Source organism: Trichechus manatus, unplaced genomic scaffold (assembly GCF_000243295.1).
Source record: "Trichechus manatus latirostris isolate Lorelei unplaced genomic scaffold, TriManLat1.0 scaffold00050, whole genome shotgun sequence".
In the NCBI taxonomy this organism is placed as follows: Eukaryota; Metazoa; Chordata; class Mammalia; order Sirenia; family Trichechidae; genus Trichechus; species Trichechus manatus.
In genome coordinates, this window is record NW_004443986.1 from 10,153,492 (window position 1) to 10,166,382 (window position 12,891).

Sequence of the window (12,891 nt, forward strand, 5' to 3'; positions counted from 1 at the left end):
GTTACAGCCTGTTACCACTTAAATGCCACTTTTCTTGTATCAAGCCGTTATCTTCTCAAATTTACCACACAAAGCAGGAGTATTTATAGAAGAATAGTATGAAAATTATGCCATGAAAATCTATTCCTGGATTAAATTACCATCAGATACATAACGGATTACACATCACAGTATCCCCTTTGAGGACTTGTAACAAACAGTCCACAGGTTTGGGTGTGTTGAGCGACTACTTTTTTTACCTTAGAATATCACAGGTTTTCTTGGATTGGATAACCTCTTCGGGACCCGCTGCAAGAAAGCTTAGGGCAGAATTTGTGAACCTGAGTAGACAAGATTCCATCGTTACTTATTTTTTGTACTAACCTCATGATCTTACTTTTCCCCCTTAGTTTCCTCATTACTTTGTGTCTGTCACTTTTTGTGATTTTTATTGTGGTGAAAATACACACAAAATATTTGACAGCAGAACTCCCACATTTACAATTCAATGATATTGATTACATTTTCATGTTGTGCCACCATTACTGCTATCCTTTTCCAAAAACACTCCACAACCATTAGCAGGAACTGAATGCCCCCCAAACAAAACCTGCCCTTTCCCCCATCCTCCTACCCGTTAACCATTAATAATCTTTAGTTTCTATATATTTGCTTATTTCATATAAGCGAGCTTAAACAGTATTCATTTTGCCTTCTCTCAACTCCTCTTTCCATACTCCTCCTCCACAGAGTAACCACTATTAGGAGTCTGTTACATATTCTTTGAAATTGTAATCTATGAGCAAAACATATAATTAAAAGGGCATTCATGCAACTGATCACGTATAGTGTTTAAACCTAGTATTTATATAAATATACATTATACCAAATAATTACTTAGGACAGTGTTCTTCCCTAAGAACTTAACTCTTGACTGTTCAAATACCTCCCATTCCACTTCCCTTCCTCTCTCCAGTAGCACTGGACCTGTAGTTATCATCTTTGTTTTCTCTGGCCTCCTTCCTTCTCTTTTAACCTTCCAGGTATGCTCCCACCTTAAGGCCATTACACTTATTATGACTTGCTTCCCCTTCCTTCCTTTCCACCTTCTCAGGGACATCCTATTAAAACTTGTATCTCCCTTACTCTCCCCTTCCCTGCTTTTTCTCTGTAACACCTACATATTATGTATTTAATTATGTTTATTATCTCTTCACATGGCCACTTTCTTCTTCCAGATAGTGGCTAATGTTCTTTGTTGACATACTGCTTAAGATTTAGCAGGGGAGGGGATGACACAATTTAAAAAAAAATTACTGTGTTTCCAGTGAAGTGTACACAGCAAAACAAGTTCCCATTCAACAATTTCTACACGTATCATTCAGTGATATTGGTTACATTCTTCACATTATATCAACATTCTCATTATTTCTGTTCTAGTTGTTCAGTTCTTAGTCATTTAGTGCTGCTGTTTAACAGAAATGCCACAAGTGGATGGCTTTAACGAAGAGAAATCTATTCTCTTACAGTCTAGAAGTCCGAATTCAGGGTGCCAGCTCCAGGGTAAGCCTTTCTCTCTCTGCCAGCTCTGGGGGAAGGTCCCTGTCATCAATCTTCCCCTGGTTGAGGAGCTTCTCAGTGCAGTGACCCCGGGACCAAAGGACGTGCTATTCTCCTGGCTCGTTTCTTGGTAGTATGAGGTCCCCTTGTCTCTCTGCTCTCTCCTTTTATATCTCAAGAGACTGGCTTCAGACAAAACCTAATCTTGTAGACTGAGTCCTGCCTCATTAACTGCCTCTAATCCTGCTTCATTAACATCACAGAGGTAGGATTTATAATACATAATATCAGATAACAAAACAGTGGACAATCACACAATACTGGGAATCATGGCCTAGCCAAGTGGACACATTTTGAGGGACACAATTCAATCCGTAACAAGTTCCCGTTACCCTAGTAGTCTCAGAGCCCCCAAGCCCCCCACCTTCTCACCTCTGCTTTAGAGTATTTGTTGACCATTTGGTCTCATTATAGATGGTTTTTTAAAAAGAGTGGGGCACGATTTTAGAAATCAACTTTTTAAAAAGTATCCTTTATACTTTGAATTAGAAGAATGAATTCTCTTCTAATGTTAAGGTCCCATTTGTTTTCCACAAGTTAGAAAAAATAATCTGTAACTCCTTTGTCTCTAATGTGCTAATAGCTAGCAATTAATATTTAGCAATGACTTGTAGTAATGTCTGCCTAAGTTTTTAAAGTACTCCTAGTCAAGACATTAATGTTCTCTTTAAGACAATGGTTCCCAGTCTTTTTAATAACCTGGTTTAACAACAAAAGCCCTCTAAGGACCAACACAGATTGCCAATTTTGTTGATTATCCCTTACTGGCAAAAAAAAAAAAAAACCTTTGAAAATTTATCTTTTTAATAAAGGTGTCTGAGGTACTTCAATTCCATGTATTTACAAAATTCTCAGCTCCATTTATGGACCACAGATCATAATAATCTAATTGTTCCCAATGCTGTGAGAGAGAAAACAAAGGAGCTCATACTCCTATACCTTTTTATAAAGGTCACCTGAAACATCATTCACCTCTTCGCTAAACAGTGGTTTGTTTCCTATTAGAATGTGGGCTTCTTGAAGACATGAGCCATATTATTTATCTTTCCTTTAGCATAGTGACTGGTACTAAATACTCTTTAAATATTTACAACCTGGCCCACAAAAAAGAAGAGAGAAAAAAACTAAGAGTTTTTTTTAAAGTCTGAAAAATAAACAAGGATTACACATTCAGATGTAAGCAAAAATACTGGGAAAAATTAGGAAATTAACTCAGGATTGACAAAACTTTGTACAAATATACACTGGAGGAATGCTGGGAAAAGGACTGGTGCTCAAATTCAATCCAGATATTTTTCTATTGTACCAAAATAAAGAGACAATACAGTTGTCAAAGAAATTAACTTTTATTTGAAAGGAGACTACTTTTCCCCACACGTATCATCTAAGGACTATATATACCATGACCAGTGTCCCAATACCAAAATTTCTAACAGCAAATTATACAATTGCTCTAGTTAATAAATAAGGGTTGTCCTTCACTGATTAAGGGAATATTCAATAAGTTTAACACCAAAAAAAGTCACATTTTAAGTCTGTAAGGTTTAACAGATGTATTTCAAATACAACATGTTGTACAGGAGTCCACAAGTTTTCACCTCTAAAAAACAAAGACTTAATTGTTAGGGTTCAAAAATTTCGTTCTTTGAAAGAAATGACCAAGTGTTTTCTTCTATAGTATCAAACTTTCTACACTCAACTATTTGACTATTCCATGCCACCCAAGACAAACTTGACATGACGGAGCTACTTTATGTTACTATCTTACCCAAAATAAAGTTTAAAAACAAAAAAGTTTGTCATAAATGCAAGTCTCTAATACAATGCCTAACACAAAAAAAGGCTTTAAAAAAGTAACTTACTTTCCTTATTTGATTAGCTACGAGTTAATTTTATGTAAAAGCAAAGAAAAATAATTTACCAAGCAAAACACTGGGGTTCCTTTTTTACTCAAGATGTTTAACTACTCAATAACAATTACATCTTCAAGAATATAATAAAAAGAGTGAAAAACAGCAATACAACTGACAACGTGTAGATGCTAGACAAACCGAAGATGTTTTTAAAGGGTTCTTTTTTAAAGAGTAGGCAAGATCAGAAGCTTAGGGAGAGCCAGAATTAAAATAATTAAAAAAAAAGAAACAAGAGAAAAGGAAAACAAAAATATGTCCTCAACTGCAACCATTCAGTTTATCAATAGCGTCCTGAAAAAGAACAAAAGAAATGTTAAAATATGACAATTATAGTTTGACTTGCCTAATATTTTCCAACTCTCAACAGCCTCCACATACTCTTAATTTTCTAAAGTGAACCATTATTTAGAAATGAGGTTCTTAATGCTACAAAAGAAAGTTTACTTACTTGGGCTGTAAGAACGAGATCTTGATCGTGATCTGTATCGACTATAATAAGGAGAAGGTGATCTTCTTCTGTAGGAAACAAAAGATTATTTAGCATACCACATAATTGCTCCACTGAGGCAGATGAAAAAATAAAAATAAAAATAAACTTCAACACTCAGTATTATATCCAACACGGTAACTATTAAGGTCTTTTTGTGCCAATGATACTAGAAGAATAAAGCAAGCATGTGGCACAACAAAATATTGGCAAATAAAGGTAGTTAACCTCCATGCTCAGTTTTCAGAAAAATCATTTCTGTTTCTTTCAAGAAATCATCATATACAATTTTAAACATCAAATTTTTGCAAACGTCTATCAAACATAAATTAGAAGTACCAAACAGTACTACCATCATCAAATTTAGAACAGAAATCATAAACTTAAACATTACCTGTACCGGTAATCATAGTCTTCATATCTGTCATACCCACGATCGTATCCTCTATCATAGTAAGAATCTCGACGTCTGCCACCACCTCCACCTCCGCCGCCACCTCCACCTCCGCCACCGCCACCACCACTACTACAGAAGAATGCATAACATCAATGTGAAGCACTGTTTTGGGAAGCAGTATCAAAATGTTAAGATGTGAATTCCTGGGATTAATTCAAAAACCAGAAACCAAACCCACTGCCGATGAGTCGATTCCGACTCATAGCAATCCTACAGAACAGAGTAGAACTGCCCCATAGGGTTTCCGAGAGCGCCTGGTGGATTTGAACTGCTAACCTTCTGGTTAGCAGCTGTAGCACTTAACCACTACACCACCAGGGTTTCCAAAGCAATTAATACATTTCTAGAATTAAAAAGTAACCAACCCTGAGCACCAAAGAGAACTGGACCTGACAAAAGGGTCCAGCACTAAAACAATTCCAGGGTCTGGTGTTTAAACCTTTAGCAGTGATTTAAACTCTAATCACAAGGACACCATTTTCACAGTAGTTTTCTGTAGGCTGTCCCTTGCCAATTACCACATTTTCTCCCAGTAAGATTTCAAATTAAAGGAAAGTCTATAATCCCTTCACTCCCAAGAAATACCTCTGTGAATACTGTCTTTGGTTGTATTATATTAAAAAACATTATAAAAGTTACTATCTGTTTTACTCAAAATGTGAAAATTGTGGCAACTGTGGTTTTTTTTAAACAAATGCAATTATCAGTAAAATCCTCACTATGGATAGGTTTCCAAGGTCACATAAGAAGAGAAAGAGAATATTTAAAAACCACTCAGTATTTTTCTAGTATTCAGAATTTTTTCCTATTGGTATACTACCAAGAGAAGAGCCAGGAAATCCACTGATAGTTTTACTTTGTCTCCCTACTCAAATTACATACTCCAAGAAGAGGTACATGTTAAAACAACTGTCAACTCTAATAGGAAAAAAAAAATCATTTTATCGTCTGATTAATTAAAAATTTGCACACACTTCTAGTGGATTTCTGATTCTTATAGTTCAGTTTCGGAAACTTGAAATCTTACTGTGTTGGTCTGCCCATGTAGATGCCTGGTGTAGGTGTGTGTGCTCTCTTGGTGATAGAATAATCCACACGAATTCTTCTACCATCTAGCTCCATTCCATTTGCCCTTTCCATAGCCTATAAAGGAGAACAGGCACAGAAAGTCATGCACAATTCACTAGTCTTTCAGTAATAGTTACTTAACACAATTTACTTAGTCCCAAAAGCAGCCACGTAATCTTCCCCAAACCATGAGATCAGCAAGAGGTATGAAAAGTCTCTTCAAGCTAAACTTTTTATATGTTATACATGTAGGCTGTAATTTCACACTGACTAGTCTCCAGCCATTCCACTTATAAAGACCAACATTAAAACAGTGAAAGTAGGAGCTAAGGTTTATAAGGTTCTAATTATAACCTGTCCTCCCTTCTTGTCCTTCAGTTTGCAGCCCGGTATGCTGATATGACTCAGTGAGCAGCCAAGAAGAAATGATGATATAAGGAACTGGCTAAGTGGTTAAGAGCTTGGCTGCTAATCAAAAGGTTGGCAGATGGAATCTACCAGCCGCTCCTTGGAAACGCTATGGGGCAGTTCTACTCTGTCCTATAGGGTCACTATGAGTTGGAATTGACTCTACAGCAGTGGTTTTAAGCATGCCATTATGGTAAAACCTCTGTCTCTTACTGAGACTGGACTAAAAATACACATAATTTTAATACAATCCACAAATATTTCACCTTAAGAGCCCCCAAAGAGCTAATTCTTTTGTTTTTAAGACTATGCACTCTTAACAACAGTCTACCACTTTCATAAAAGCAAGCTGTATCTCTTTTGGTCTCACCTTTCAGAAGAACAACTATGACGATTTTTCCCATGTAATTAAAAAAAAAAAACACTAAAATTATTTCTCTCCCACATTTTCCATCTGAAAATTCAAAATTCTCTGAAGTACTTCTTTCCCAAACAACTGGGGCTAGGATTTTACATATTAATCCTTACTATAAAAAACCAAACTCATAGCCGTCGAGTCGATTCTGACTCATAGCAACCTTACAGGACAGAGTAGAACTGCCCCACAGAGTTTCTGAGGAGTGCTTGGTGGATTCGAACTGCCGACCTTTTGGTTAGCAGCTGTAGCTCTTAAACACTATGCCACCAGGTGTGCCAATATTACTGAATTTTCTTATGTACAGACACTTCAGCAAAAACACTTAGGAAGTCAGTGTTGAAGGGCTAGGGGAGGCAGCTACAGCCATAGAGAAGGAGCCACACAATTCAAAGAAGCCTGAATAATTCTGAGGTTGGCAATAACCAGTTTCAGTCTGGGCAACTCAAAGCAGAAATTACAATTCAGCTGGTAAATCTAAGCCAGTCAAGCCTTAGATAACACACTGCCACCTAGTGAACACCAAATATCCAATGCACCTCAAGCGCAGCCACCGCCCTATCTATCAGTAGATGCTTCCATGTTGCTATGACACTGAACAGGTTTCAGCAGAGCTTCCAGACTAAGATCAGGAAGAAGGGCCTGGTGATATGCTTCTGCAAATCAGCGAATGGGATAACACAACACTCTACAGGTCACAACTACCCAATCCAAAAGTGCCCAGGGACTGTCATGAGAAAGAGGGCGGGGAGCCTGATTCAACAGCAGCTAGTAACAACAACAGCCAAAAACCCTACCAGTCATTCTTTGTATCTGAGCTCACATTTCCTATCACTTTGTCCTTAGGCACCAATTCCAATAAACACAATAATAATTTAAACACTCTGGATAATGACAGCATTTGCAAGAAGTTCTTTGGGACCAAGTAAAGTTGCAATTTTTGTTTTACTTTATCCAGAAATAAACCGGGGGGGGGGGAACAGGGGACGGAACGGGACACGAGCGGTATCACAAACAAGTTTCACATGAAAAAAAAAATTAAATTGTGATGGTTTGCACTTTGCAAAGATACAAAAATTCCATCAATTACCAAGTAAGATATCTTAGTATCTTCTAAATTTATACTGTACCCCTTAAATGAAACCAGGAAGAAAACAAACTACAAACATATAACAATAAAAAACAGTTATAAAAACTCGTGGAAATAGTGGTGATGGTTGTACAACACTGTGAATGTAATTAATGTCACTGAATTAACTGTATATTCAAAAGTGGTTAAAAGGGCAATTTCACATTATACACAGTTTACCACCATTAAGTAAAAAAAAATCCAATTGGAAAAAAACTCACAATACTAATGGAGGAAAAAATCACCAACTTCATATGCAAAGGGAAGAAGCCCCGGATAAGTAAAGCATTACTGAAGAACGACAAAGTGGGAGGCCTCACACTACCTGATTTTAGAACCTATTATACCGCCACAGTAGTCAGAACAGCCTGGTACTGGTACAACAACAGATACACAGACCAATGGAACAGAATTGAGAATCCAGACATAAATTCATCCACCTATGAGCAGCTGATATTTGACAAAGGCCAAAAGTCCGTTAAATGGGGAAAAAGCAGTCTCTTTAACAAATGGTGCTAACATAACTGGATATCCATCTGCAAAAAATTGAAACAAGACCCATACTTCACGCCATGCACAAAAACTAACTCAAAATGGATCAAAGACCTAAAAATAGAATCTAAAACGATACAGATCATGGAAGAAAAAATAGGGACAACACTAGGAGCCCTAACACATGGCATAAACAGAACACAAACCATAAGTAACAATGCGCAAACACCAGATAAGAAACTAGACACCTGGGAGCTGCTAAAAATCAAACACTTATGCTCATCCAAATACTTCACACCAAGAGTAAAAAGACAACCCACAGACTGGGAAAAAAATTTTGGCTACAACGAATTTGAACAGGGTCTAATCTCTAAATCTACAAGATACTGCAAAACCTCAACAACAAACTAAAAAAATGGGCAAAAAGATATGAACAGACACTTTACCAAAGAAGACATTCAAGAGGCTAACAGACACAAGAGGAAATGCTCACAATCATTAGCCATTAGAGAAACGCAAATGAAAACTACAATGAGATACCATCTCACCGCAACAAGGCTAGTATTAATCCAAAAAACACAAAATAATAAATGTTGGAGAGATTGTGGAGAAACTGGAACACTTATACACTGTTGGTAGGAATGTAAAATGGTACAACCACTTTGGAAATCAATTTGGCAAATCCTTACTGGGGTCTTAAAAGCTAGCAGGCGGCCATCTAAGATGCATCAATTTGTCCCAACCCACCTGGAGTAAAGGAGAATGAAGAACACCAAAGACACACGGAAAATACCAGCCCAAGATACAGAAAGGGCCACATAAACGACAGACTCCATCTGCCTGAGACTAGAATTAGATGGTGCTCAGCTACCACCAATGACTGTCCTAACAGGGAACATAACAGAGAGTCCCTGACACAGGAGGAGAAAGGTGGGGTGCAGAACTCAAATTCTAGTAAAAAGACCAGATTTAATGGTCTGAGATTGGAGCAACCCCAGAAGACAAGGCCCCTGGACTCTCTGCTGGCCCAGAGCTGAAACCATTCCCGAGGCCAACTCTTCAGACAAAGATTAGACTGGACTATGGGACATAAAGTGATACTCATGAGGAGTGTGCTTCTTAGCTCAAGTAGATACATGAGACTAAATGGGCAGCTCCTGTCCAGAGATGAGATGAGAAGGCAGAGAGGGTCAGGACTGGTTGAATGGACATGGGAAATCCGGAGTGGAAGGGAGGAGTGTGCTGTCAAAGTATCGGGAGAGCAACTAGGGTCACACAGCAATGTGTGTATGAATTTTTGCATGAGAAACTGACTTGAATTGTAAACTTTCAGTTAAAACATGATTAAAAAACAAAACTCACGATACTGACAAATTAAAACATTAGGGAGCCTATTAAATATGCTATTAAATACACTGTTATCAGAAAAGACCAGTTCCTGGAGGACATCATGCTTGGTGAAGTACACGGTCAGTGAAAAAGAAGATGACCCTCAGCAAGATGGACTGACACAGTGCCTACAATGGGCTCAACACAGCAACAGGGCACCTGACAACAATATTAAATAAATGACTTTCAAACAGAGTTTTACTTTGTTGGTAGTTACTCAGGATTTCTCAATCTTGGCACTACTAACATCCTTTGCGAAGGGGGCTGTCTTGTGCATTAAAGAAAGTTTAGTGGCATCCCTAGCCTCTACTCACCAGATGCCAGTATTATCCATTATTTTGGAAGAAATGGCCATTAAAAAAAATTATTTTGTTGTTCTGTTGTTGAGAATATGCACAGCAAAACATACACCAAATCAACAGTTTCTACGTGTACAATTCAGTGACACCGATTACATTCTTTGAGTTCTGCAACCATTCTCACCCTCCTTTTCCAAGCTGTTCTTCCTCCATTAACATAAGCCCACTGCCCCCTAAGTTTCCTATTTAATCTTTCAAGTTGCTGTTGTCAATTTGATCCCATATGGATAGTTCTTAAAAGAGCATAACGCTTAAGGCAGGTATTTTTTACTAGTTAAACTACTGTCTGGCCAATTTTTATCATGACTGTTTATGTTGTACTCAAACACTGTTGATGCACAGAGCAGTAATGCCCTATATCCAAGTGTATCATGTGTAAAATGGTACACACACTACTGCAGAAGAAATGCCAGTATTGTCCATTTATTAAGGTCTGAGAAAAGTTTAATACTCAGCTTCAAGTTCCTTAAAATGAAATTTTCTAACTCAATCACCAGGAACTAGCCTATCTTAGTAAAGACAATGCAAGCCTACTGCTTGCTTTACAATTCAATACCTAATACATTAGATTAGCACCATTTCAAGTCAATGACTTGGATTATTTTGTTAGGAAAATTCAGAATGATACTAAATGAAATAATGTCTGTCAATTCCTTCCAGGTATTATTTTCCAAGTATAGAACAAAATGATAAATGAATATTAAAATAAAAAAAAAAGCTCTGTATATACAAAGAGCTAATTAGTCTCATAAAATTAAACATAAATAAATTTAAACACTATAGAATTTTTCAGTCTATTTAATTATCTACATGTAACACCAATATGGCTTATTCAAAAGAAAACATGTACAGACTTAATTTTTTCCATTAACTTAAATACACACAGCTCAATTTATAAGGCCACATTTCAACCAGAATAGGCTTATACCAGAATGTACAGCCTAGAAAGTGGAACTGTGGTCACTCCAATGGTAACATCGAGAAGCAGAGTTTGGATGAGGTCGGAGTACAGAACTGGGAGTCTATTAATCAACTTTTAACAGTGATTCGATACTATAATCATGTCCATTAGGGATTTTTCAAATTGTAAAGCATTTATTTTTTAATAGCACACAATAACCTTTTCCGGCAACTTTTTAAAAATTCTAAATTGTATTTCTTTTATTTCCACAGAAAATACTCCTATCAATTATAAAAACAAATTTACCTCCTTCGAGTCATCTATTCTCTCAAAATAAACAAAAGCAAATCCTCGAGACCGTCCAGTTCGCTGATCATAAACCACATTGACACCACTCAATGGTCCATAGCGGGAAAATACTTCACGAAGATCTCTCTCTGTTGTGTACAAACTGAGGCCAAACACTCCAAGACAAGTGTTAGGATCTGGATTCGCCTATTGAATAAAGAGTTTATTTAAATGTAATTAATACTCCAAATTAAAATACATGCAAATATCTTGCTTAGAACATCCAATGTAACAGCACATTGTTTCAAGTCACTGGGAAATAAGATTTTAAGAGAAGTAATGCAGATGAGCCACGATTTTACAGCTCACAGTATACTCAGGCCTTCTATGGAGTACACTTCAAGCTATATAGCTGGATTAAAAAATGTTTTTACTCTATAGCCCAGTAATCTCACTATTCAGAATGTATCCTAAAGAAAGAGTTCATCCTCAGATTAATTAATACTAAATATATCCTCAGTTTAACTAATACAAAGGCATTTGACTGTGTGTATCATAACAAATTATGCATAATATTGTAAAGGATGGGAATTCTAGAACACTTATAGTGTGCTCATGCAGAACCTGTACATAGACCAAGAGGCAGTCCGAATAGAACAAGGAGATGCTGTGTGGTTTAAAATGAGGAAGTGTGTCAGGGTGGTATCCTTTCAGCATACTTATTCAATATGTATGCAGAGCAAATCATCCAAGAAGCTGGACTATATAAAGAGTGCGGCACTAGGATTGGAGGAAGACTCATTAACAACCTGTGATATGCAAATGACACAACCATGAAGCACTTACTGATGAAGACCTAAGACTACAGAGCCTTCAGTATGGGTTACACTTCAACATAAAGAAAACAAAAATCCTCACAACTGGATCAATAAGCAGTACCATGATAAATGGAGAAAATATTGAAGCTGTCAAAGATTTTATTTTACTTGGACCCACAATCAAAACCCGTGGAAGTAGCAGTCGAGAAATCAAACGATGTATTGCAGTGGGCAAATCTGCTGCAAAAGACCTCTTTCAAGTGTTCAAAAGTAAAGACGTCACTTTGAGGACTACGATGCACCTGACCCAAGCCATGGTTTGTTTTTTGTTTATTGCTGTAGTTTAAGTTTACAATTCAAGTCAGTCTCTCATACAAAAATTTATAGTTATGTGACCCTAATCACTCTCCCTATACTGTGACAGCACACTCCTCCTTTCCATCCTTGATTTCCCATGTCCATTCAACCAGCTCCTAACCCTCTCTGCCTTCTCATCTCACCTCCAGACAGAAACTGCCCATTTAGTCTCATGTATCTACTTGAGCTAAGTATCATTTTATGTCCCATAGTCCAGTCCAATCTTTGTCTGAAGAGTTGTCTCGGGAACTGTTTTAGTTCTGGGTTAACAGAGAGTCCAAGGCCCATGCTTTCCAGGGTTCCTCCAGTCTCAGTCAGATCATTAGGTCTGGTCTTTTTACTAGAATTTGGGTTCCCCACCCCACCTTTCTCCTGCTCTGTCAGGGGCTCTCTGCTGTGTTCCCTGTCAGGGCATTCACTGGTGGTAGCTGGGCACCATCTAGTTCTTCTGGTGTCAGGTTGATGGAGTCTCTGGTTTATGTGGCCCTTTCTGTCTCTTGGGCTAACACTTTCCTTTGTCTTTGGTGTTCTTCATTCTCCTTTACTCCAGGTGGTTGGGACCAATTGATGCATCTTAGATGGCTGCTTGCTAGCTTTAAAGACCCCAGACGCCACTCACCAAAGTAGGATGCACAACATTTCCTTTTCTTTGTCGTTCTAATTTCCATTTCTTTTTTTTTTAATCGTACTTCAGGTGAAGGCTTACAGAACAAATAGTTTCTCATGAAACAGTAGTACACATGTTGTTTTATGACATTAGTTAACAACCCCACAACATATTAACCCTCTAACTTCTCAACCTTTTTTTTTT

The 12,891-nt window shown here is 37.4% G+C and overlaps 1 protein-coding gene across 4 annotated transcripts in view; it reads right to left on the reverse strand.

The window, feature by feature from the left end:
• Positions 1-1,820: 1,820 nt before the first annotated feature.
• TRA2A (transformer 2 alpha homolog) overlaps positions 1,821-12,891 on the reverse strand; it is a 28,428-nt gene continuing 17,357 nt past the window's right edge. The window contains exons 4-8 of one of the 4 annotated variants that reach the window (XM_023732329.1): positions 10,924-11,112; positions 5,484-5,599; positions 4,394-4,525; positions 3,961-4,028; positions 1,990-3,803 (exon numbers count right to left, since the gene is read on the reverse strand). In XM_023732329.1, coding sequence (XP_023588097.1) covers positions 3,793-3,803; positions 3,961-4,028; positions 4,394-4,525; positions 5,484-5,599; positions 10,924-11,112 — 516 coding nt within the window. In that variant the 3' untranslated portion in view covers positions 1,990-3,792. Of the gene's footprint in view, positions 3,804-3,960; positions 4,029-4,393; positions 4,526-5,483; positions 5,600-10,923; positions 11,113-12,891 lie in introns of all 4 variants that reach the window. The other 3 variants (XM_023732331.1, XM_023732328.1, XM_023732330.1) reach the window with 3 other exon arrangements.